This window comes from Vanellus vanellus, assembly GCF_965231255.1.
Source record: "Vanellus vanellus genome assembly, chromosome: 13".
NCBI lineage: Eukaryota > Metazoa > Chordata > Aves > Charadriiformes > Charadriidae > Vanellus > Vanellus vanellus.
Window position 1 is genome coordinate 14,020,083 of NC_138918.1, and position 24,098 is coordinate 14,044,180.

Consider the following 24,098-nt stretch of genomic DNA (forward strand, 5'->3'; position numbering starts at 1 on the left):
CTTCCATAACACAGAAAAATGTTTACCCTGAGGACCAACAGGAATACTAGAAACTCACTGTGACTCAAACATTTTTTCCACATAATAGCATTTCTATAAAACCAAGCAGCATGGTAATCAAACCTCTAGTTTATAAATTGCAATACGTTGAAATAATTTCAGATTGTTTTTCAGCATTATAGACAGAGCTTTTAAAATTCCAGTTCCACTGGAAAAGACCTTCACTTGATTACTCCTGTATGAAATCCTTTCCCTCAGAGCGTCCTCTGAATGAAGTTTTGTCTTCCGCTTTGGCATGTCAATTCCACAGTTTATATTGTATTTCTCTCTTGTCTCTTTGCTGGGCTACACACGCTAATGCCCAGAGCAGCAATCCATGATAACAGAAGACAGCGGCAACACAGACTTCCATACAGCAGGCTGCCAGACTCCAAATGAGATGCATCATTTCTCTTTTCATATATGTATATAGAAGAAAAAGAAAGTTTTGATTCCGGCGCTAAGACTGTTCTCGAGTAAAACTTGTTCTTTGCATTGGTCTAAAAAGATTGCAACTTTCATTATCCTAATAAATTAACAACAAAAGACATCTCTGTTGCAATCATGTTACATAAACATCTCACCGACAGAGATATATCATTAGATTATATTTTAAGCTCCCATATGTCACTAGAATTCATGCTGAAACCACCTTACAACGCAATCTTTATGACAGATTTCTCTGGATTAACCAGTTTCCAGTTTTCTCTGACATTCTGTTAAAACTTTAATACTCTAAGCACCATCGTTTGACATGTTTTCTGCCACTACTTTTGCCAAGCATGAGCATATGTTACAAAACAGTAAATGCTGCTCTTTGATTTACGACTTTTAGCAAGAAAAATATTTTGCACTGATACTGCATAATGTTTTAAAAGTACAGCTCAATAATACCTTACTTTATTCCAGTGTGACGCTGCTTCCACGTTTTGTTACTTTCATCACAATTTGTTCAGGTAGAACTCGCCGATAATATGAAACTCAGTAACCATTTAAATATGCCTTCACGACCTTTCCCTATCATAAGGCAAACCTGCTAAGATTAATCACAGGAAAGACAACTCCTTATAACTAAGGAGGAGGACAGAGTACAACAGATAGCAGAGAGGAATAAAATGACAATGTTTGAAGACAGGAAATGGACAGGCTCTTTCCACTTTCTGGGTATCACACAATATGCAGGGTATGCAGGGGAGATCCCTGGCATATCCACGTTTGAAAAATAGTATTATTCTGCCTTCTTGCTGAAGGTTGGAGATTTTTCTTGAAAAATCTTGGGTTAACAAAGATGACTCCCATTGTTGAAACAATTGATAGTAAGAAACCACATGGCATGAAGAATCCAAGCTAGATTTCTGTTTCATTCCTGCATGTTCATCTGAAAAATCCTGGAAATACTTACTGCAATACGGCATCTTTAACTGATGCAGCATGACGTTCCCTCCCCTGCTGAGTCTGTTCTGTAAAGAGAAGTGGAACCACAACATCCCCATTTCTCCTTCACACTGGTCTCCTTTGGGATATTAGGACTAGTCATAACCAATACCCGATTCCCAAAAGAATAATGCCTATCAAGCAGTAAAACCAGAAGAAACTAAAAGAACGTAAAGGGAAACAAATGTAATATCCAGAGCAAAAAACTGGAAGCAAAGCAGGGTTAGCAAAAATACATTAGTTCCTAAGCAGCAACCCAGAACACTGCCAGTTTCATGAATGCCCAAAGCCAGGAATACAGACAAATTGAAATTGCTCAAAATCCATCAATGCCACTGCATCCTGAGGACTTTAAACAACAGCCTTCCAACAAGTCCACATTTCATGGATTATAAACATCACACATTTTTATGGGCTTTTTCTTTCATTGTCATAAGCAACAGAAACAATGACTAAAACACAGAGTACTGAAGCCAGATCATGTGTGCAGGTAATTATTTCTCCCTTAGGGAAACAAAAACCAAACCCAAACCACTGGTATCCATTGTCTTTTAAGCTATCTTCATAGCACAAAAATTACACACACAAGGTAACTGAGACATGATACCTGCTTCCCAGGGCTATTCTAGAGGAAGACCCAACACAAATTTACAAAGTCTAAGCCTATAAAGCTCCACCTGCTCTGTAGCTGCAAATACCAAAAGATGACCTCTTTATGAATACTTAAATACTACCAGAATTTTCTGATCCTTGTATGCATCTCAAGAGGAAGTGTCTACCATCTCATGCAGAAAGCGTAGATGACCTACTAGAAAATAAGTCAAAACAACCTTTACTGTCTTGAGATCTGAAAAGAGAGAGGAGAGGGAGGAGAGGAGAGCTATAGGTTACACTCAGAGATACTTATTCTAGCTCTGCTTCAGTCTGGTAGAACGGAAATACAAATATAGTCCTTGAGTAAGACATGTCAACTTCTTGAACTGTTTGTCAAGTCTGTACTTTTGTTTTTTAATCAACTGTTTATACAATGATAATTTCATGCTGGTGTACCCGTCTGCCATTCATACAAAAACTATTTATCTGCAATGTCAGGGGCAACTGAATCTCCACAATTGCTATCAAAAGGAGGTCTTTTTGCTTGTCTTGAAAGCCTTCCTGTGGGTGGGCTACAGTGGGTGAAAGAGCCGCAGTCTATCCCTGCATCCCACTAGAGTTATCATTATACTTTCCCATCCCCACCATTTGAACTTTCACTGCTGCAATTTAAGCTCATTACTTCTTGTACTAACCAACATAACAGAGAACAGATTATCCTCTTCTTCTTTGCAGTACATTTTGGATATTTGAAGACTCATCCCATCTCTTCCTTAGATTCCTGTTCTGCGAGAACCACCCCTACTCAATTTTTCTTCTAAGTCATGTTTTGCAGGTCATTGCTATCCCTTATATATTCACTAATTTACACAAATTTTTCTTGAGGTGCAGCCCTTGGAAGGACATGGCCCGACCACTGAGTACTTGCCACTATGGAATAGAGCAGAAAGATTACTTCAGTTCTTTTACCAATAGAAGTTCCATCTATAGACCCCGATGTCGGCCTTACCATTGTCACAATGTTCTGATAAGGAACCAGGGTCACATTGCAATCCATGATATATCTCCAGGGTTGGTTTGGGTTTTGGGAATTTTTTGTTTGGTTGGGTTTTGGTTGGGGTTTTTTTTGGTGTTTTTTTTTTTTTTGGTTTGGTTTGGTTTTGGCTTTTTTTTTTTTTTTTTTGATTCCCACACCCCTACACTGGACTGACATCTACTTAGTTAAATCCCAGTTCTGAGTTGCCATTTTTAGATGTAAAATTTGGGATTTCATTTTTTCAAACCAATTCTCCAACTAGATGAGATCCTTTAAAACCTACCTCAGTCCTTTCAAGCTACTACAATGTTTAGGCAAGTTTCCTAATTTTCAGATCATTAAATGAAAACACTGAAGACGGACTTGATTCAAAATTGCTTTCTCCCAGTAAACTCAATCATGTTCTTCATGTTATTTTCCAAATGTGTTTTTCTCTAATCTGTGTTTCCCCACCTTGTTTATAAGAATGTCATTTGAGACAACGTCAGGAACCTTATTAGTGTCAAAATATAGGACATCTACTGCCTCCAGCAAACTACTCTGCTGTTTAGAAATGGGGACCACCACATGGGATGCGCTCATGAAAAGGAGTATTAGGTTCAAAATGAAAACAAATTCACACAAATAGGAAATACATTGGCAGGGTTGGGGGAAATATACAGCTGACCAGATTTGCAGACTAGAGTTTTAAAAATAATAATTGGGCAAATAATTCTGTTGCTTGTTTTAAATCATTAACATTTCCAACTCTTACTGTAACTGCCTAGAGGTGATTTTTCTCTGGAGACTGTGCCTCTAACGGTGCCGCTGCGCTGGCAGCAGCCTCGAGGGCTCCTCAGTTGGCAGCAGAGGGTGCAAGGTCTCACCGTGCTGCCACCTTTGCAAATACTCTGATGCCCATTTTATTAAAGAGGGTTGGGAATAAGGAGAGCAATCCCTTCTTGATGATTCCAACACAGGAACTCAGAAAACAAATAATCATAGTTTCAGCGTGAAACCGTCAGTAGGGAGACAGATTACACTCCCCATAATGTGACAGGGTAGACGCACAGACTGCATTAACTCAACATTTGCGCCAGTGCCACTGAGCAGGACATGCTGTTAAAGGCACTAAGAAAAAACCTAGGAATATCTTTTCTGAGTGGAGTATGCCTTCCTAATCCACTTAACAGATACACAGAGGGAAGCATATGCATGCATTTACTCCTACAAAGGAAAATGGTGATAGAAAACGAGGTGGAAGCGACAAGGACAATAAAAAACCCAAACAGCCTAGAATTGCTTTTATGACCAAAAAGGCAACTTGCCAATTTTCTACAGGCAGACATCCTTTTAGGAAAACACCCAAGAAAAATTTTCAGGTTTGGTCAAGTGTATGGACATACCTCACAGGACGTCTAACATGTCTGGAGTTATGATAGGGATCACAAGGAATTTAAGTAATCGGTATGTCTAGAAATAACATGGGAACATGTGAGTAGTCAACTTGGTTTACAACAGATGGATAACAACTGCTAAGCTGGTGCTAGGCTGCCATCCTGACATTGTGGGGTTTACTACCAAATTATTAGGCTGTGAGGTCACAATGATGTGGACTGTGTGGAGCTTTGAAAAAATCCAGATGCTTTAGGAATGAGTAGAATTTTACAGATACATGCAAGACTTTTTGCATTGCTCAAGAGATCTGTGATAACCCCAGCCTTCTTTTATATAAAAAAAACCCAAAAACAAACAACAACCCAACAAAAAGAACAGTAAAGCCAGCTGTTCCCTCTCATTTGTAGACTGAAGCAAGAGCGGATATTCTTTACAAGGGCATATAGTTACAGGATGAGGGGTAATGGCCTCAAATTGGAAGCAGGAAGATTTAGAATGGATATGAGGAAGAAATTTTTCACTTTTGGTGGTGAGGCACTGGAATAAATTGCCCAGGGAAGTTGTGGAGGCCCCATCCCTGGAAGTGTTCAAGGCCAGGTTGGACGGGGCTTTGAGCAACCTGGTCTGGTGGGAAGTGCCCCTGCCCATGGCAGAGGGGTTGGAACTAGATGATCTTTAAGGTTCCCTCCAACCTAAACCATTCTATGATTCTCAGAAAATTTGAGATTCTATGGCTGGTACTTTGGAAATACTTTAACGAAAAAGATGGAAGAATTAAGACTAACCACATAAGAAGAATGAAAATGAAAATTGAATTAAAAAAGTAAACTTGGGACCAGGAGAAAACAACAGCTACAGCAGAGGGGAAACTCATGCAGGCCACTGAAGCAGGGAAAATCCATAATCTGAAGGAAGATCCTAAAAAGCATCTTCTGTGTGTAAAGAGCACAGCAATGAAGTATTAAGCATATGACAAAAACCCAAATGGAATGAAGTTAAATTCCTCTTTGTTACAAACAAATTATGACAGAGTGCTGCTGGCACAGTACTCTCCTCTGGTTCACACAACCTGCTTCATGACCCTTTTTTCCCCCCAGATATTCCAAAGGGGAAACGGAAAACTTGTATTTTTAATTCAGGTTGAAAAAAAAAAAAAAAAAATTTTACATATTTCATATATAAATTACCTTCTTATATTTGATTCTAACAACCTGAAAATTCAAATAATCAACAACAAGCATACATAACATTTGAACTATCTGGGCTAGTCTTCAGGAAGAGGCTAGCTTTTCTTCATGTTCAGAAAAGGGGATACTGTGTAAGGCATCAATTCCAATAGGCTTCTTTTTCTTTCTTAAAATACCCTCTAAGTTACAGAACTTGTTTTTTTTACCCATTCTTTACTACCATCAACTTTCAGAGAAGTCAAAGAGCATACAGGTAGGTAAAAAATGGATGAGGAATGAACAATAACCCTGCCCTATAAATGAAATATTCAACCATTAGCAAGATTTATGGAAGCACAATCACGCTTTCATAAGGCAGCATATCTATCCTTGCAAAACACAAATTTCTGAGACATCTATCTGATCATACACATCCCAAGGTCTTTTTACATTCACTTGAACAACTTAAAATGCAACAACATGTAACTGAGCTGCAGACACCCAAGTAAATAACACCCAACAATTTCCTCATCAAAAACAAAGTTACAAATAAAGATCACTTAAATTATATTTAAATGTGTTTAACTAAATTGTTAGATGTATTCTGAAAAACAGACAAAACATTTTTACAAATTAGTATTAATTTTTGCGTTTCTTCCCTTAATTGTAATGCTGTATTGTCAAATGTGGCTATGTTGATCAATTTAGAACTGTCAGTCAAGAAGGATTTCATGCTGGCACTGATGCCAAAGTTAGGAGACTACTCAGTCATGGGAGACAGGTCCCCTTTGAGCACAATACAAAGCACCAAAACCTGCCTTGTCCAGATGGCAATTCAGAGCAGACTAACCTCACAACTTTGACATCTAACATTAGCCATCAAGAACAGACTGTGCAAGTTCCTCTCTAAAGAGGAAAAATCTCATTTAGCACTATAGCATACCGATGATGGCAAAATGCTTCTGAGGGTAAAACTCAGTACACTGATGACATTTTCCTATTTTCATACAATAATTTGGAATATAAATGCATTTATTAGAGGCTCTACGTATTACCACATATCAATGATAACAGATATTATGAGAGATGAGCAACATTCAGCTCAAAAGAGGTATACACACTTTCAGACCATGCGTTCCAGTTGCAACAATGATGTCTTTAGATGAGAACATCTCTTCTTATACAAATGTCTTTAAATGATGAGAGCTTTAAGTCAACATTTATTTGGTCAGATTTTAATGACAGATAAGGACTCTACATCTCTTTTCACCATGAACTCCTCTGTCTGTATTGGCCAGGAAACTACACTGGCATCAGTCATTCCCATCACAAGCAAAATCAGAACTTTAAAGTTCCACATACAGTGTAGGATGCATGGTAGAAAATAGCACTGAATTACTCTTCGACTCCTTTTTGCAGAGAGCTGCAATGCAGTGGACAGCTACTAAGATAACCAAGGGGCTGAAAATAGTCCAGGTTAAAGTACACAAGAGCTCCACATCAGCTCATCTGCCCTTCTTTGAGTCTGTAAGAACAGATGCACACTATCTGCTAATTATCTTCCTCTGTGCAACCGATTCTGATATTTTGCTCAGATATTTTTAATGCATACTTTGATATTTTTATCATGATTGGAAAAACAATTTAGATAAGGAAAGATCTAACTATAAGGCTTGCCTACTCATCATCCTCATAATTATTTAAGGCTTACATTTATCCTTCCTTTGGAAGCAGTTTGTAATCTATTCTGAATAACTCACTAGGGAAGATAGCACTTGAGCTGATAGCCGAGCTTACTTCTTCGAAGGTCAGACACTCATGGAATAGCCAATATTCATAAGCAAATTAGGAAATTTGGAGATATATTTGTCATAACAGAATGATAGGCCCTTAATAATAGTACTTAAAACAAGGTATTATCTCCTTTTTAACAGACTGAGTTCATTTTTGGCTGGTCAAGTGGCCTCATGTGTTAACTCATGAACATGTGGAACCAAGAATGCTGCATTTTCAGTCCCAGCTGGAGTCTCCCTAGTGAGCTTTGTTCTACCTTCTGGCTAAAATACTTTCCACAATCATCCAAATCCCTGAAGGGAAAAAGGATTAAAAAAACAAAAAACAAAAAACAACACAACCCAAACAAACTCAAAAACAAAAAAACACAAAACAAGCAGCTGCTCTAGGTTGCCTAAATCGCTGCATTTAAGGACAACACACTGCATTCAAACCCATGGTACTTTCCCAGTAAGAGCAAGTGATATCACAAAATCACATTGTTTCTGTATAACCTGAGATCCTTCCCATCTCCAGAGCAGCCACATTAACATCACTGTATTAATTCAAAATAATTCTTTTCTATTCCAAGAAGAAACAAACTTACAGAAGCGGTCACAGGATCTTGACTCAGGGGGAGGTGCTGGCTTATACTTAAGCAGGAAAGACAAGTGCACCAGCCCTTTCAAGAAAGTTCTTCTTCCAACAGCAGATTTCATACCCAGAAAAAAAGTGCAGTACTCTTTACAAAGCAGAGACAGAAAAGCTGCTTAGAATGTAGCATTGTTTTATTGGATAGTGTCTCACAGGTACAGCAATACAAGAGAGCACTTTTTTTTTTATTAGCTAAGTTTTTACTGTATCTAACTGCCTACTTTTCAGTCCCATTTACATACACATTCTATATGTAAACCAGTGAGTTTATGCAGTGAAGAGTGACCAAAAGTAAGACTATGGTTGATTCTATCTGACCCCTAACAGCACAGAAAGCTAGACAGCAGGCATTTTCCCTTAAAGAAATCAGATCGCCACACGTAGGCTGGTGAAACTAGTACTATGTCTCAAAAAGAAGTAACACAATGATAAATTCCAGCATGTCTCTCCTTGTCAAGGGTAACATTTACTACTGTAGTCATCAAATCTTACCCGAATGCAAGACTAAGATACCTTCATGCTAAAGGTAGTAATCCAGATAGTAACTCTGCCCTGTGTTCACAACCAGATTTGGGAGTACTACTACACTGGAGTTACTTAAGGGAAATACAGCTATCTAACCCCTGACGAGATCCTTCAGTACTGCTGTACAATCAGAGTAGTATATTTTCCTAATCTCATAAGCATGCTCTCAAATCAGCTGACAATACTCATATTAAATTATTTTTTTTACCATGCCAGAGTCCATGAAAAAACATACACCCATATCATGTGCCCAGCTCTTCTCTGGTTTGTCTCAAGAGAGAATCTCTCTCTAGACATTTAATACTGGGCTGACTTGGTTTTCATTAACCCAACTGACCAAGAGAGATATTACAGCTGGTTTCCTTTACTTCCAAGGCAAAATTCCAAATGAGTTTTACGTTTCAAAGGCTGTGTCTGATACATACCTTGTCTCGGCACTCCACCTTGGAAACCAGTAATTCTCAGAACCACACATGCCCTTCCCCAACAGTATTTCACCTTCAGAATTAGTCTGTGACTCAAACTTGGTTTTGTTGAGTGCCAGCTGTAAAAAAGACAAAATTAACGCAGCTGTTCCTATATGTGCTTCTGCGGGGAATGGTGCAAGTTAAATAAGTATTCCTGTTCATCTGTGCTGATGAAACTACAACACATTTCAGGACTCTACATAGTTAATTTTTCCTCTGAAGGATAATGCTACGACAATGATTCAAGAGATTAACTTAAAGAGCATCCACAGCTTTTTTTCCCTACAATAGCATGGATACAATCACTAATCTTTTTTATTAAGTTGTTAAAATATTATTTAGATGAAGCTAAAAATCTGGATTTCATTGTTATTTATAGACTTTATTTAGCAAGATCTCTCTCTGTGTCAAAGTGAGTTTAAAACAGAACCAGTATTAGAGCATTTTTTTTTACAGCGTGCTTCAGGGAATACTTTTTATGCATTGGCAGGACCTTTCAGAGAATTTGAGTAGCTCTCTAATCTTGCTCTCACTGAAATCAATTGGTGATATATCATTTCTTTGTTTATCATGTCAGGATATCCCAAAGTACTTTTGAACATTGCATCTGTAAAAGTCTCCTGTCCTCTTTTGCTGGATTTTTTTTTTTTCTTTGCCTTACTGTTAAAAGCCATAGACATCATGTTTTCCAAGTACTCTCTGATGTCTCCTGTAAAGCTAGAAGCCTAAAGAAAATGCTTAGTTTTTAAAACTTTGAACTTATCTGTTAAAATTATTTTCCTCCAACTGCAAAGGTTCAGCCAACCAACCTTGATCACACTCCTGGCCTACAGGTACACCTATACCTACAGAGTGAATATGTTCTGAATAGTCTAAATAAAATCGGGACTCCTAATATTTGTAACCATCATCTACGTCTACAAGGAGAATATTTTTCAAAGGCTGAGCTGGGGCTTTGTTTCAGCAAGGGATAAAGTGTCATAAAACTTGTTTGACTAATATGCTATATAGAAATAATTCAAACAATCCTTAAGTGTCAAGAGTCCAATTCCTTTTTTGCCTTCTACCTGCACAGTAAATTGGTGATAAGCCCTACTAACGCTATTCTAAAAGTAGCAAAGATACAAAGACAATATTTTAAAATAACAAGCCTTTAATCTGAGTTTGCAACACTACCGCAAGAGATCGTTGTACAAGATCCATGTGAGATTTTATATATAATGATATTTTATAAATTTTTTTTTATATTTTTTGTATATAAAACCTGAAAAACCAGCTGCCAGGGATTCCAATCTTGCAGTCATCTTCTCTCAGCAGACTTTAAAAGTCTCCCATGTTTTACTGTGTTCAGAATTCCTTTATAGTCATAATGAAACACATAGCCATACAACAGTTAAACACAGTTTTATTTCTTTAAGAAAGCTAACATATTTAGCAAAGACCTTGTAATTTTATAATGAAAGTAAGTTTCCCACACCCATACAATCAATTCCACAGTATTATCAGCAGCACATGAAGAGTGATAGTAAAAAAAAAAGAGAAGGCTATGCTGTACATAGCGCATTATAGGGTAAAATGCAAATTTTGCACACAGTGAGGTATAGGTTTTTCTGGCCCCATAGCAAAATGTAAAACAAACTTCTTTAATCCCATTTTACTATAAATGAACAAAAATAGAGATAAGCAAAAGCTAGTTCTTCTTGGTCAGCAAGAGAACAGAGTTTGATAGGAACTTAGGTAGGTTTTGCAGGAGAAAAGTATCACAAATTTACCTAATAAGACTGTGGATCTTTCTGGACTTGCAGAATGTTGAAACCTGAAAGGAAAATAATTCTCTAGTTATTACATGTATACAACATCACCAACATTAAGTGTGCTACAGCAACATAAGCAACTTACGCTATAAATTAATTGCACTTGCAGCACTTGGATGCTTATCTGCACCCCAGCACATTCATGTTAGCTGCATGTGAAGAATGAGAAGTTGCTTGGCATAGGTACCATTCCTGGGACAATAATTCTGACAGAATTGTTACTGTTTACGTTACTCATTTTGGCTCTGCAAAGAAAAGAAAATAGAGAGGGACCATAGGTAAAAAGAAAAAGAAGAATCTACTGTTGCGTTCTTTGCCCCTTTACAGAATTTCCCCAAAAGAGTGATATAAAATGTTTCAGGTAACAGGTTACAAAGCTCCAGACACACAAAAAAACAAAGGAATAAAAGCAAAATTCATGAGCAAAAACTAAACTTACCAGCATTTCAGCATCTCTCAGGTTGTCTGTGCAAGATTTTGGTACAGATCAGTCTTCCATAAGTAAGCCGTTGAAGAGACTTGACCATTCCAGGCTGTGGTCAGGAGAAAGAAATTCCTGTTTTCCTGAAGAGTCCCTGATGTGCACAGATGAGCTCCCACACAGTAAGATGCAGATGCCTGCTCTGCTTTTATGAAACTAGTTCTCGTAGTAGCCCACAACAGGTCTTTGCCTTGAACAAAGCTGTGTCTGCTATTGAACATACACTCACTTCTAATATATGTTGAAAATCAATTAACTTCTTCCAAAAGTAGGATAAAAGTGATTTTACCAGGAAGTTGCTGTATGAGGTTATGCAAAAAAAATCTAATACTTGGCTAATCGTCTTTCACACATTAATAAAGTACCTACATTCAGCATAGTACTCGATTCCATTCATGATAACTGTAGCTACTGTTACAAGTTATTTCCAATATTGCATAATCTTCTCTAGAGCATGGTACCTGTACACATAATGTCAAAGTGGAAAGGTGTATTCTTCAGACATTTGGCTGCATAGTGACTTCCATCAATTCCTTATTTTTTTCTGTTATGTTACCCTGTTGTTATGTAAAAGAATTGCCTGGGCTGAGGTAACATCTCAGATTCTGGCTACAGTAACACATCAATCACACGACGAGACAAGCTCATATGATAGCAAATGTCAGTAGTGGATTGGTCTGCAGCTGAAGAGTAGAAATATGACATATCACAAGTTCAAAAGCTGTAGCTGAAATGAATGCATTTCCAATATATTCCTGTAAAGCTGACTATTTGTATCTGTGCTCCCTACACAACAAAGACAACTTATACATTGTGCAGTTATAGAATACAAAGAATTGCCTTTTAGACGTGTATAACAAGAAACATGTTACTGAGCCAAACGTCGTAATGAAAATTCTTAGATCATTGTCCAGGAGAAAAGAATCCTTATTTTGAAAGTTTTTAAATCTTAACAAGAGATTGAGAATGACAAGGTATACGGAGACACTTCAATCTATATGGTAGGAATAGTATCTGTGTAACTGAAAGAAGAGATATGGATCAGATTACACCACACCAGAAGATCATAAATGGAAGGAAAACTATATAGTTTAACTCATTAACTCAAAGATGCCTTTGTCAAATGACAGGGCTACTTGTACAATGTGTTAATTTATTCAGAGCATTCTCATGACGTTGTCATTCAGTTACATGACTTATAACTTACATTTTTACAATACAGGTTGCACAGCACTTACATTCTATTTCCGATTAGTAACAGTAAATACTTATTTCTGGGGCAGATGCAGCATGCCAGGACAGGATAAACCAGATACTCAATGTGGCCCATTTCCACAATTGCAATGAAACTTCTTCACTGTTTGGAGGGTCAGGCACTGGAACAGGTTACCTAGAGAGGTTTTGCACTCTCCAACCTTGGAGGTTTTCAAGACCAGACCGGACAAAGCCCTGAGCAACTTGACCTCAGAACTGACCATGTAGAACTGACCGTGTTTTGAGTAGGTTAGACTACAGACCTCCTGAGGCCCCTTCCATCCTGAATTATTCTTGAAGTACGCCTTGAAATATAAGCATATATTAATAATCTACTTAGTGATTTCTCTTTCCTCACATAAAAAGCGACTTTGAAAACAATTCACCTAAATTATAAGAGGGGAAAAAAAAGGCTACCCCCCCAACCCTTTTATAAATACAAGATAAATGATTGAGACTATGTTCTTAGTGATTTCTCTCAACTACTTAGATATCCCTTCCTTTATAAATGTTCTTTCACAAAACATATTTTTGAGGACACAGAGAAATAACAGTGTTTTTTGTATTTAGTTTTGACTCAGAACAAATGCACATCATGAGAAAGTTTATCTAAGAGTTAGAATTTGCCATACATAAAAGATACAACTCTCTTGAATTTCCACCCAAATAATTTTGGACAGTATGTCAAATAAATATTGAATACTATGAGTGGCATATGTATCAGGAATATTTCCAAAACTAGAATAATTTCCTTGTGTAGTATTCCTTTCATGATTTGCACACCAATGCAATGCCTTAGCTAATTTGCAATCGCATTTTCTCACATCAATTATAGTAGCATTAGACTGATAGAAGATGACAACTAATTCCCGTAGCATTGCTAAAAGTTGAATAATACTAAGACTGAACTCTTTAAATTAACTACTCCTATCGTAAGCAATACAAACTCTGAACTTAGTATGTAGATTTAAGACAGAGGAAAATGGGACTACATCCAGCAACAGAAAGTAGCTTCTATTTTCTAGATATAGATGGAATTTGAACAGTCTGAACTACCAGTACCAAATAACATGAGCAACTGAACAAAATTAACTTTGTTTCACAAAGCTCTCATCATTAGAAAGGTTCAATATATAATTAAAAGATTGTGATGTCTAACTTTGCCAATGCTCCTGCTAATTCAATTTCTCCTCTGTTATTCCAACAAAGCAAAATAATGTTTCCCAGGCTTGTTTACTTGAAAAGTCAACCCTTCTTCCACCCAAACCCAACGTCATAATCAAAACAAAATGTCATCTTATTCACTCTACCTTCTATGTGCTGAAACAAACCCAATGAAATTGTTTTCCCATTCAGTGACCAAAAATGAAATATTTTGCATCTGAGCACCAGTAAGAAAAGTACAGGAAATTCAGAGTTTGGGAAAAACAAAACAAAAGCACTCAAAACAAACAAACAAACAAACAACAAACAAACAAACAAAAAAACCCACCAACCCTGCTGGAGAATACAGATGTTTTGTCTCTTGAATAGGAGCCACTGAGGAGGGTTAAGCTCACATTTGAGAAGTGAAGCTCCAGTTCCTTCTCTAGAAACTTACATCAAATGAAACAGTATTAATGGGAAGTGACCCAATACAGAGCACAGCGCAAGTCTGGTCATTTGGCTTGTCCCTCAGGCAGCAAATTCAATTCCCTTCAAACAGAGGAGGAACCTGAATGAGCATTGCTACATCTCACCCAAGCGTTTGACTGCTCTCAGTGGGGAAAGAAGGGACAGTATTTCCCAGTGTACATATGAGCTGATCCTATTTTGTTTGTTGTTGTTTTGTAAACAGGCCAAAACTGCTTGTCACATTTCATCTGAATCCAGACTTTTATCATGACTGAAATGTGCATTTTCTAGTCCTTCCCCCATTGAATTAATTCAGCGTTAGCATAAGTATTTGAATTCCTGTTATCAGTGGCCAAGTGCAAATACAGATCAGACTGATAACAGACTCAAACAATTGCCTTCCTCTTCCTAGCTGTTTTGCACACTCATCTAAAAAAAATAAAATTCATTCTTTAAATGGATGTAATCTAATTTGATGAACAAAGGACAATTAGTTACCCAAGAAAAATACTTCTCATTGCTGAACTTTCCTGATGAGTGAAAGAATATCTGAAGCCACATGCAGTACTGCTTATTATTTAAATTCCAAAAGCTAAGGTGTCCAGACAGATGTTTGTCTCAGCCCTTAAAATTAGGGATAAATATAAACAAATTCAATTAGGGATAAATAATAAACTACTTTTTCAGATAAAAAGCTCAACATCTTGAAACTATTTCCTTGGGAGAGAACCATTAGACAAAGGGGGTTTGGCCATTAGCCACATCTTCATGAGTTTTTCAACTGACTAGTCTTTGCTTTTTCGTTTCCAAAAGACGTCAGGAACTGAATATAATTTGATCAATGAGTAAAAGGTGAATCAATGGAGTATATTTTGATTTCTCACAATGAAAATGAATCAATACTTATTTTCTGCGAAACGGTGACAGATATGCTGGGGAAAAAAAAAAAAACAACTATCTTAGAAAATGAAGTGGCTGTAGCAACATATTTCAATTCTTTTCACAGGTATGTGATCACTGCAAGATAATCACAGACTCTGTATCCTTCTAAAGCATAAGACCCGAGGTCAAGTGATTCCAGCATCTGATAAATATTACTATTTCCTGAAAGCCATACCACATTGAAGAAATTGTTTCATTTTGAAAAAGATAATTGACTACTTAAGTAAAATGAGGATAAGCCATTATCAGCTTTCAGTGCCACTTCCACCACTTACAATGATGTAAAAAAAAAAAAAAAAATTTTTTTTAGAAGAACCACTTAACCTTTAGAAGTTTTTGCTTTGTTTCAAATCCCTCCTCTCATTTTGGTTTACCTTTAAAAGACAACTTGAGACCTAACATGTAGGCACACACAGTAATTTCACTTGGAAATTTTGTTTTCCTTGAGAGAAGAAAGGATGGTCTTCTCTCCTCAAAGGAAAAACAATTTTAACTTTTTCTCCTCTAAAAACCATAGCGTATAGGAATTGCTAAGTGAAGGAACATTTCTCTAAATAGGTGAATGAAGTAAAATGACAACTTGCATGGGACTGGGGAAAGAAACCATCAAGGATTATTTATTTATATGAAACTTTCTATATTCAAAGCATCGTGGTATGAACAGGATGTTAGGTAAATCATAGTAACCTGAATTTGCCACAAAGCGTTTTAGTTTGGTAATGAAATGTGGATTTAGTTGAATAAAACTCCTGCCAAAAAAAATGTAGGATTGTCTGGGTCTTTTTGAAAAAGTATGGACTAAAATATATTCGAAGTTTGCTCCTCACAGAAAGCCTAACGGATAGTCTCAGTTCATCATGAATTGGACACATCCAAAGAAAAAAAGAGCTTGAAAACTGGAAGCAGAGTCTGCACTACATATGAATAGTGAAACGTTTTACTCTTCCACAGAAAAAAAACCACAGCAACAATGTAGTAATTATGTGTTACCATTTCTATCTGCAAGTCCCACATACTCCAACCTCTATCAAAAAAACTTGTAAGTGCATTATTTACAAACAGCACTTTGTTATTTAGGTCATTTCATGAAGTCCCAAATAAACCTTTGTTTAGCACTAAACTCTGCAACCCAGGTAAGCCACATGTTACAGGGAAGCAAAACACTGTATGTCAATAATTATTTTGTGCACTAAAAAAGAGAAAGGGGGAGGGAAAGGATTAGTTTCACATCCCACTGCAAATTCAGGTATACTAGCTGTTATGAATCCAATACAAATAAACCTCACTAGAGTCCATAAAAGTTGTAACGTAACCTATAGCTGTCACAATGATCGAAAAAAGCATGACAAACTAATGGGTCATTAGGCCAAACTCAAGAAGTACTGCCACCTTAACCCAGTGATCAGAAAATTGCTGGTATTGCCACTTCAAAACAACGGCTACTTATTACCAGAAACAACAGCCTCTGATGTAACACAACCTCTTGCTAGCAGGAAGATGATGCATATTTTTTCTGCCCCTTTGGGAGATGTGTAGTTCCAACTGTGATTCTGCAGTTAATACTGATCTGGTCCCAACACTTAGAAGCACCAAGCAGCAAGTGAAAAAAATCGCAGGTAAGCAAGCTACTGCTCAAACAAAAGCAATTGCTTTTGTGCCTAAACCAAAATAGGAGAACTTGGCAGAGTAACGAACATTATTGATAGACTCAACATACACCGAAGAGTCTGCCTGACGTGCCTACTGACTGAATCAAGGCTTTAAACTGTTTTAAGTATAGCGAACTTTGAATAAAAAAAAAAACGTACTTCAAGAAAAGTAATAAAAAAAAACCTATTAATCTCAGATCACACACTACATAGACCTCTAAGATATGTAACAGTACAACAGATGTCCTTTCCAATAGCTCTTATAGATACTTCTTTTTCTTGAAGAAATCACCAGTTAGAAGGTGTTTGAAAAGAATTCTAAACCTACAGAGAAACATTTGCCTAAAGTATGAGAAAACAGATATACAACTACTCAGTTTAGTTAAAAAAAAAAAGTTAACATTTACCTTGTAAAATTCATACCGTCTGAAAACAGGACTGTAACGTGCCAACCCATCACCTTTCCACACCTCCACATAATTTATTTGATATAAAATTATCAGAGTAACTGTTAGCAACATATTCTTTTTTTTTTTTTCTTGGAAGGCTTCTTTCTGCAGCATCAGAGATGCCTTCATGGACATCAGTTTTTCCCCAAATCTTTAGGAAATGAATCTCGTGCTTTCTGACCGTGGACTCTCTGAACAGAGCCCTTTTTGTTTCCAATAATCCCTTGATAAAAGGCAGGGTTATGTGCAACAAGGAAAAATGTACTCTAGCTTAGACAGGATAGAAAAGGCAAAATGCTTTAGAAGTTTTAAAACTATTGCATTTTGTCTCTATCTTTATGTTTCTATATATTCTCCATATCCAACTGTAGAATGATAAAAAAAATGGGCTTCAGGCTATGAATTTCTCTGTGGAAGTCTACATTGCCTATATTGTCCAGTGCTGATATGCACAGATTGGATATTATCCTGGATTCCCTTTTAGATTTAACTCCCGGTTGCTTCAAAGCATTAAGAAGCTGTTGCAGAGTTTCTGTATAATTCTTCACTTATTTGCAAACAGTGCATCATTTTGTTTGTGTTACAAGAGCTTCCAAGATGTAGACTGCTGCAAAGATACACTGAGATATAAAGAAAATAAGGAATATATTTCCTTCTTGCCTACCTGGAGGGTAACATATCTTGGACGTTACTTGAGTTCCAGTCTGAAAGCCTGACCGAAGTCCCCTGGCGGGTTTATGTGTGTTTTACCAAAACATTACAAGCACTGGTTCACTTGTGTACAACCTGCCCTGATCATATGTGCTGATTGTTAGTCTAAATATCCTTCCCCTCTTCAGACTAATCAGAAGAACCATCTACTGTTGGGATTTTTTCAGCCCTTACTGAATCATCCTATCTATACGCTGAAGAGGAATCAAGGATTTCCTGTTCATTGCCACTGTGCATTATACCACTGAAATTATCTCTCTTCTCTTCTCACCATACTTGAGACAAAATTAATAAGGACAAATAAAGAACAAAGTATCTGTCCCAAGGAAACCACACTATAAACTGATGTAGCTGAAATGGACAGAGCATGGGTACAGAGGTGGAATTCATCACTGTTAATCTATGCCTCTTCCCTCCCACAAAGTGCTGTATAGGTTGAATTGTCATAGAATCCAAATTAAGACATCCAAACATATAGATGGTGAACAAGGAGGAAAAAGGGGCACTTTGATAAGGTCAGCTTCTACTGGTAGAGGAAGATCCTCCCTGTACAAGAGTCACTATGCAAAACAGACTTAGCTGAAGGGACAAAGGGACATGCTAAACTTGATAAATTAAAAAAAAAATAAAAAGAATGAACCACTATTAAGTGGCACAAAAGTCACGCATTTAGCTTTCCACCTACTGTGTAATTGTTGGAAGCAACATGTTCCCATGGCATTCTCCTTTGCTGAACACCCCAATCCCTGGGGATCGGCAGAGTTTCTTGCTTGGCATCAAGCACATTCGCCTCTAGCCCAGAAAAGCCTTGCCTGGCCGGCTCCTGGAGTTCTACCATTTGTCCCGTGTGACCTGATTATAGCTTTGATCAATGGCCAGAGCAGCCATCTGCAAAGTACTCAAGGCTTCGGCAAAAGGCATCTTCGATTCCTTTTCAGTGCCTTAAATGTGCTTGTAAAGTCACCTTGAGCACTCAAAGATGACTTCTGTTTCTCTTCTTGATGAGCTTTCAGATGATCTGATTAGAAAGTGTTTGATACTGGGCTGCACCTGCCACTGGGAGGAATGATAATCTTTTGCCTCTGGTCTTTCTGGCTTTTCCTAGATTCTGTTATCGAACGGAAGTTTTTAACTTATTTTAGTACGTTTCTGTGGCCTTTTTGTCATGAAATGGAGAAAAAATTCTAATGATTCCTCATCCAAACACCCCAGGCTGTTATATAAATGAAGTATCCTGCAAACAATTCTTTCCCATTCGTCAGCAAAGCAGTCCTTCCTCACCATCTGTGCGCGCTGTTCTGACTGCCCTTTTTTGCTGGTCAGTATGTCCGAGTGGCAAGGTCCCCGTTTGCTAAGGCTTCAGAGAACAGCGCTTTGATGCACTTTTTTTAATGCCACATCTTTAATATGCTATTGAAAATGTTTCTGAGAATATTTTTTGAGGAGAAACTCAGTGTGTTCTTGTTTGTTCCACAGCAACAAAGAAATGGAAAAAAAAAAAGTCACCGTCACAAGGCAGGCAGTTTCTGAATTATACCTCAGTATAACATAAATATAGCTGTGCCAAACACATTAGGAAATGAGATAAGAAGGAACTGAATTTTTGTTTTTATGTGGCACCACATAATTGAAATGGACAAAGGTACAAATGTACCAGATGAGTCTTGAATGATTACAGTTTAAAATATTCAAAAGAATCACAACCATTTCTCTCTGTTATGCTAGAGGATGTGCAATATGATATTTTATTTGCTTATATGAATACGAAGTATTCTTCAAATTCCCTTGTATTTCTTTCTGCCTTTGAGGTCCCACTAGTTTTATGGTTGACTAGCTAAGACATTCCTTTCAACAGTTAGAACTCCAGAGAGGCAGGAAATAGCAGGGAAACAAAATTATCAGAAACTCAGCAATGCATACTGCAGTGGCAGAGGTAGGGAGCAGACAGGAGAGGTATTTGACTGAGTCAAGTCAATATTCAACTAAAAACAAAAAAGCTCTCTGTTGCCTGCAAGTTGGGAAACTAAGAAACAAAGGGAAATTGATTTCCCTCTGGTATTGTAACCCTGCTATTCAGTGTGCTGGCAAACAAAAGAAAGGGACAAGTAGAATAGCTCAGATTAGACCCCCTTGGAAAAGGTGGCCTACAGGTTTAGAAGCATCATAGCAAAACCTGCCCTTTAAGGATGAGGAAAGCAAAAAATGACCAGAGATATAACTAGTTACACTTTAAGAAAACCTAGGATTTCAGTTCTCAAAACCGATACTCTTTGAACTAACGGGGAATTGTCCTCTCTTACCGTTTCAGCATCTAATCTCACTAATACTACCTTAAACTGAAAAAGGGAAAATGCTGTCTCCTGTATCTTAACAGATGATACCACCTCCCCCATTTCATTTTTTTATATTTTACATACAACCCTTTTCCACCATAATTTCTAATTTGCAAATTTATTTATGCAAATCTAGGTTAACAAAAATTTGATATTGGCCACAAATGTCAGTAAACACAATGACAACATGGAAAAAAGTAACCCAAGCAGCTAAGAAGCCAATGAACCCTGGCATCAGTAACAGGAGGGGGGAAGGCGGGGGGAGAAGGAATAAGTGGTGAAAGAATGAAAGGACATTAGAGACTTTAACGTGTATTGAAATGGGATAAAAATCTACCATGACTTCACTCAAAGGATCTGGCTAGACAATAACTCCTTTTTTAAAGAAAGCATATCTAACCTGAATTTTATTAATACATTTGATATAGGACTATCTAAGGAAAGACAATTAGTAAAGATATATAAAAGATGTGTAGGAAATTGTACTGCACTGAAAGAATAGATCATGCTCAGTGGTACAGAGAATGATTATAAGCAAAGCTCTTCCTTCTTGCCATTAATATTCTTTAGCATTTGTGTGTTAATGAAATTTATAATGAAACAAAATCTGCAGGCACTGTTAAGACAAAGGATGATCGGAACAAATGTAGCAAGAACTGGATAACCTTGAGGACTGTAGCAATATTAAGAACATTGATTTATGTGAAAAGTGTTATGAAATGCCAAGTCCTGTGTTCTTAGTACTATGCAATTAAAAAAAAATAATTCTACCAAAAGTTAGAACGTACTGCTAGAAAATAAGTGAGGAAGGGAAAGACCTTACTGTAGTGTTCCAGGAAGACTATAATCTGTGAAAGTTATGCAGTGGTGAAGAACAGCAAAAGTGGCTTCTGGAAAAAGGGCAGGATTAACGCCGTAGTGTAATAGAGATTTTTCTCTCGGATACTGTTTATGGCACTAGTGAAGGTGCTAGTTCTACATTTCTCTTAACATACTCTTGTATGAGAAAGCTAAAAGAGACTGGCATATTCAGTTTCATGAAATGAAGCCTATGAGAAACTATGACTGCCTTCTTTAAATCTAATATGAAGGTCCCAGCAGGGCTGGCGAAAACATTGAACTAGAAAAAAAAAATTTTTGACACAGCAGTGAGTATAATTTCATGCCTTCGCAGCCATGAAAAAACTTGGTGTAGAATTTAGAGAATTTCTAAGCATCACAAGAGAGCAGTGGTGAAACAGACATGCAACAGGATCAGAGAGGCAAGAAACCAAGCTGCTTTTAGCATGCATCTTAACCAATTTAAAGAATTGATTATGACTTGAGTACCTGCATTGAAAGACTCAGAAAGTCACTTTCAATATTATTCACTCTACCTATCTACCTACCAGCACTTTTGTCTGAAGTGATTCATAAAGATTAGACAGATTCAGGTTTTTACCTGAAGAGAACGGCATATATGAAGAGCAATGATCTTCTAAAGCAGCATGAAAGTGTTTCAAAACACAGTTCAAGTCTTCTATCCACATTCTTCAATGACCCTTGTTACTACAATGAAAGACAGACTAGCTACATACAGTATCCTGATTTAAATCCATTTTACTTTTGTGACGCTGCAACAGAGCTAATAGAACCACAAAGGGGTTCTCCTACAAGCATCCAAACCGCTATGGTAAATAGCCTTTCTATGATACAATGCATACTGTGCTCTTCATACCAAGCAGAACAAGAATTTCGAAAGCTCAGTGCCCTGTGTTCCACGATTGTTTCGTGGAAGATAACTGATCGGCTTCAAACTTCTACTCCAAAGCAGATGAAAGGGAAATTTCAAACCTGAGGTCCCACACTCCAAGTCTGAATGAGAACAAGTGTTCTCATTGAAAAGCAAGGACATAATTTAATTTTCAGTTTTGCGTAAGGACTGACCTGGGAGGTACTTCGTGGGAATATGCCTGCAAGCATGACAGGCAGGGAATATCTAGTTTGTGAAGAAGATTCAGGCATCTCAACAATGCAGAGAGATGGCAAGATTTTGTTGACTGCTCAAACAATGCTGTAAATAGAGAGAAAGGATGTCCTCTGACAACTCTCCAGCTTTCCACCTTACACACACAACTAGAATAAAGAAAAATTCCAGGTCCTTGCTACAACAACAATCAAAATACATTGGCACAGCAAGCCACGTTCTCAGTAAAAATCTCTGTAAACCTGAAAACAGTTATGCCAGTAGTTTTCTCACACGTTAAGACCAGCCTACTATACCAGTAAAAGGCTGCAGGTATGAAATTTTGAATCAAACACTATCAATAGAAATTCCATAATGAACTGCAAAAAAAAAAACCAAAACCACCACCCCCAAAAAACTTAAGATTTTATCTGTTCTCAAAAGAGCAAAGTCCATCATCATGTTTGCTGCTTGTGTATTTCAGCACAGAGAAGGGGTGAACTTTAATGTTGAAGACCCATTTTGCTTACTGAAGACCCATTTTGCTTACTGAAGACCCATTTTGCTTACTGAAGACCCATTTTGCTTACTTTATGCACGTAAATTATTTCAGACAGCAGTGTCAACTTTAATTTGGGAAACGATTTTGGCATATCTTTAAATTACACTGAAATGAATGAAACCTGGATACAAATTTAAAGCATATTCCTAAATGCTTTCTAGAATAGGAGAAAGAAGCTCAGCTGTACCAAGTTCTCACCAGACTGTAGCACAAGCTACTATCATTTTGTACTTCAGTGCACGCTGAAATCCCACATAATATTTTATAACACAGAAGTTACTTTAAAAATACACATACATTTGTATATTGTATCTTAAAACACGCCATTAATTTCCATCTTGCTTGACACATTCAACTTAATAATACACCCCAGCTAAATACACTATGGTTCTCCTGAAGACACTGTATCTTGAAAGTACTGATACAATCTGAGAGCGCCAAATAATGCATGCTTACAATATTGTCTTTATAAAACTGATCATAAATTGTTTTTTCTCCAATGTACTTAGATTCCCTAAAGATTTTTCCGTGAAAAGAAATTTGAAATTTTATTTCACAAGTTTTATCTACATAGAAAGTTTGATAGAGACACCAGCTATTAAATCAGTATATAGAACAGACTGCATTGCATGCTTTGAAAGTCTAACTACAGTACAGAGGTTAGAAAAAAAAAAAAAAACAACACAAAACACCTATTTCAAGGACAATTCTAACCTCTTGCCATCATTTATAAATGGAAACAAGCTGCCACACAGTTCAGCAGTAAAGAAGGATAAAGAACTGTTAATAATCCTCGTGCTCTTCACAAGAACTCTCAACAAGGCATTTGAACGCGACTTTTAAAGATGTAAATTGTCCATGAAAACACAGAATAACTTTTGCTAATCCTCATGCCACAAATTACTAATCCCTCTGGAAAACTACTTTTTTTTTTTTTGCATGTGCTTACAAGGATCTGAGTGTCATCAGACAGAAAGAGAACTAGGTTAGCAGCAAGTTGAAAGAGAAAGACAGAAATAAAAACTCCGAAGCAGTTGACCACAGAATAAGTAGGATTTGCAGAAGTACTTACAGCTCTCAATCTCCAGCGTGCAGTTCTGCTCATCCAGCGGATATCTCCGTAGGTCCATCATACAAGCAGCTGTTGTTGTAATTCTAGGAAGGAAATAGAAGAGCTTGTTAGTGTGTCTTGTTCCAATCTTTCCTTGATTGCACATAGCCGAAAGAAGAAAATATATTTCTACATAAGCAACGGTCTTGCCTATTTTTACATGTCTGT

At 37.2% G+C, this 24,098-nt stretch overlaps 1 protein-coding gene across 2 annotated transcripts in view; it reads right to left on the minus strand.

Annotated features, from left to right (window-relative positions):
• Positions 1–24,098, minus strand: part of GABRB2 (gamma-aminobutyric acid type A receptor subunit beta2) — a gene marked incomplete at both ends in the record, with an annotated part of 168,325 nt that overhangs the window by 47,860 nt on the left and 96,367 nt on the right. For both annotated transcript variants that reach the window (XM_082489959.1, XM_082489958.1), the window contains one exon: positions 23,892–23,974. In XM_082489959.1, coding sequence (XP_082346085.1) covers positions 23,892–23,974 — 83 coding nt within the window. The remainder of the gene's footprint in view (positions 1–23,891; positions 23,975–24,098) is intronic.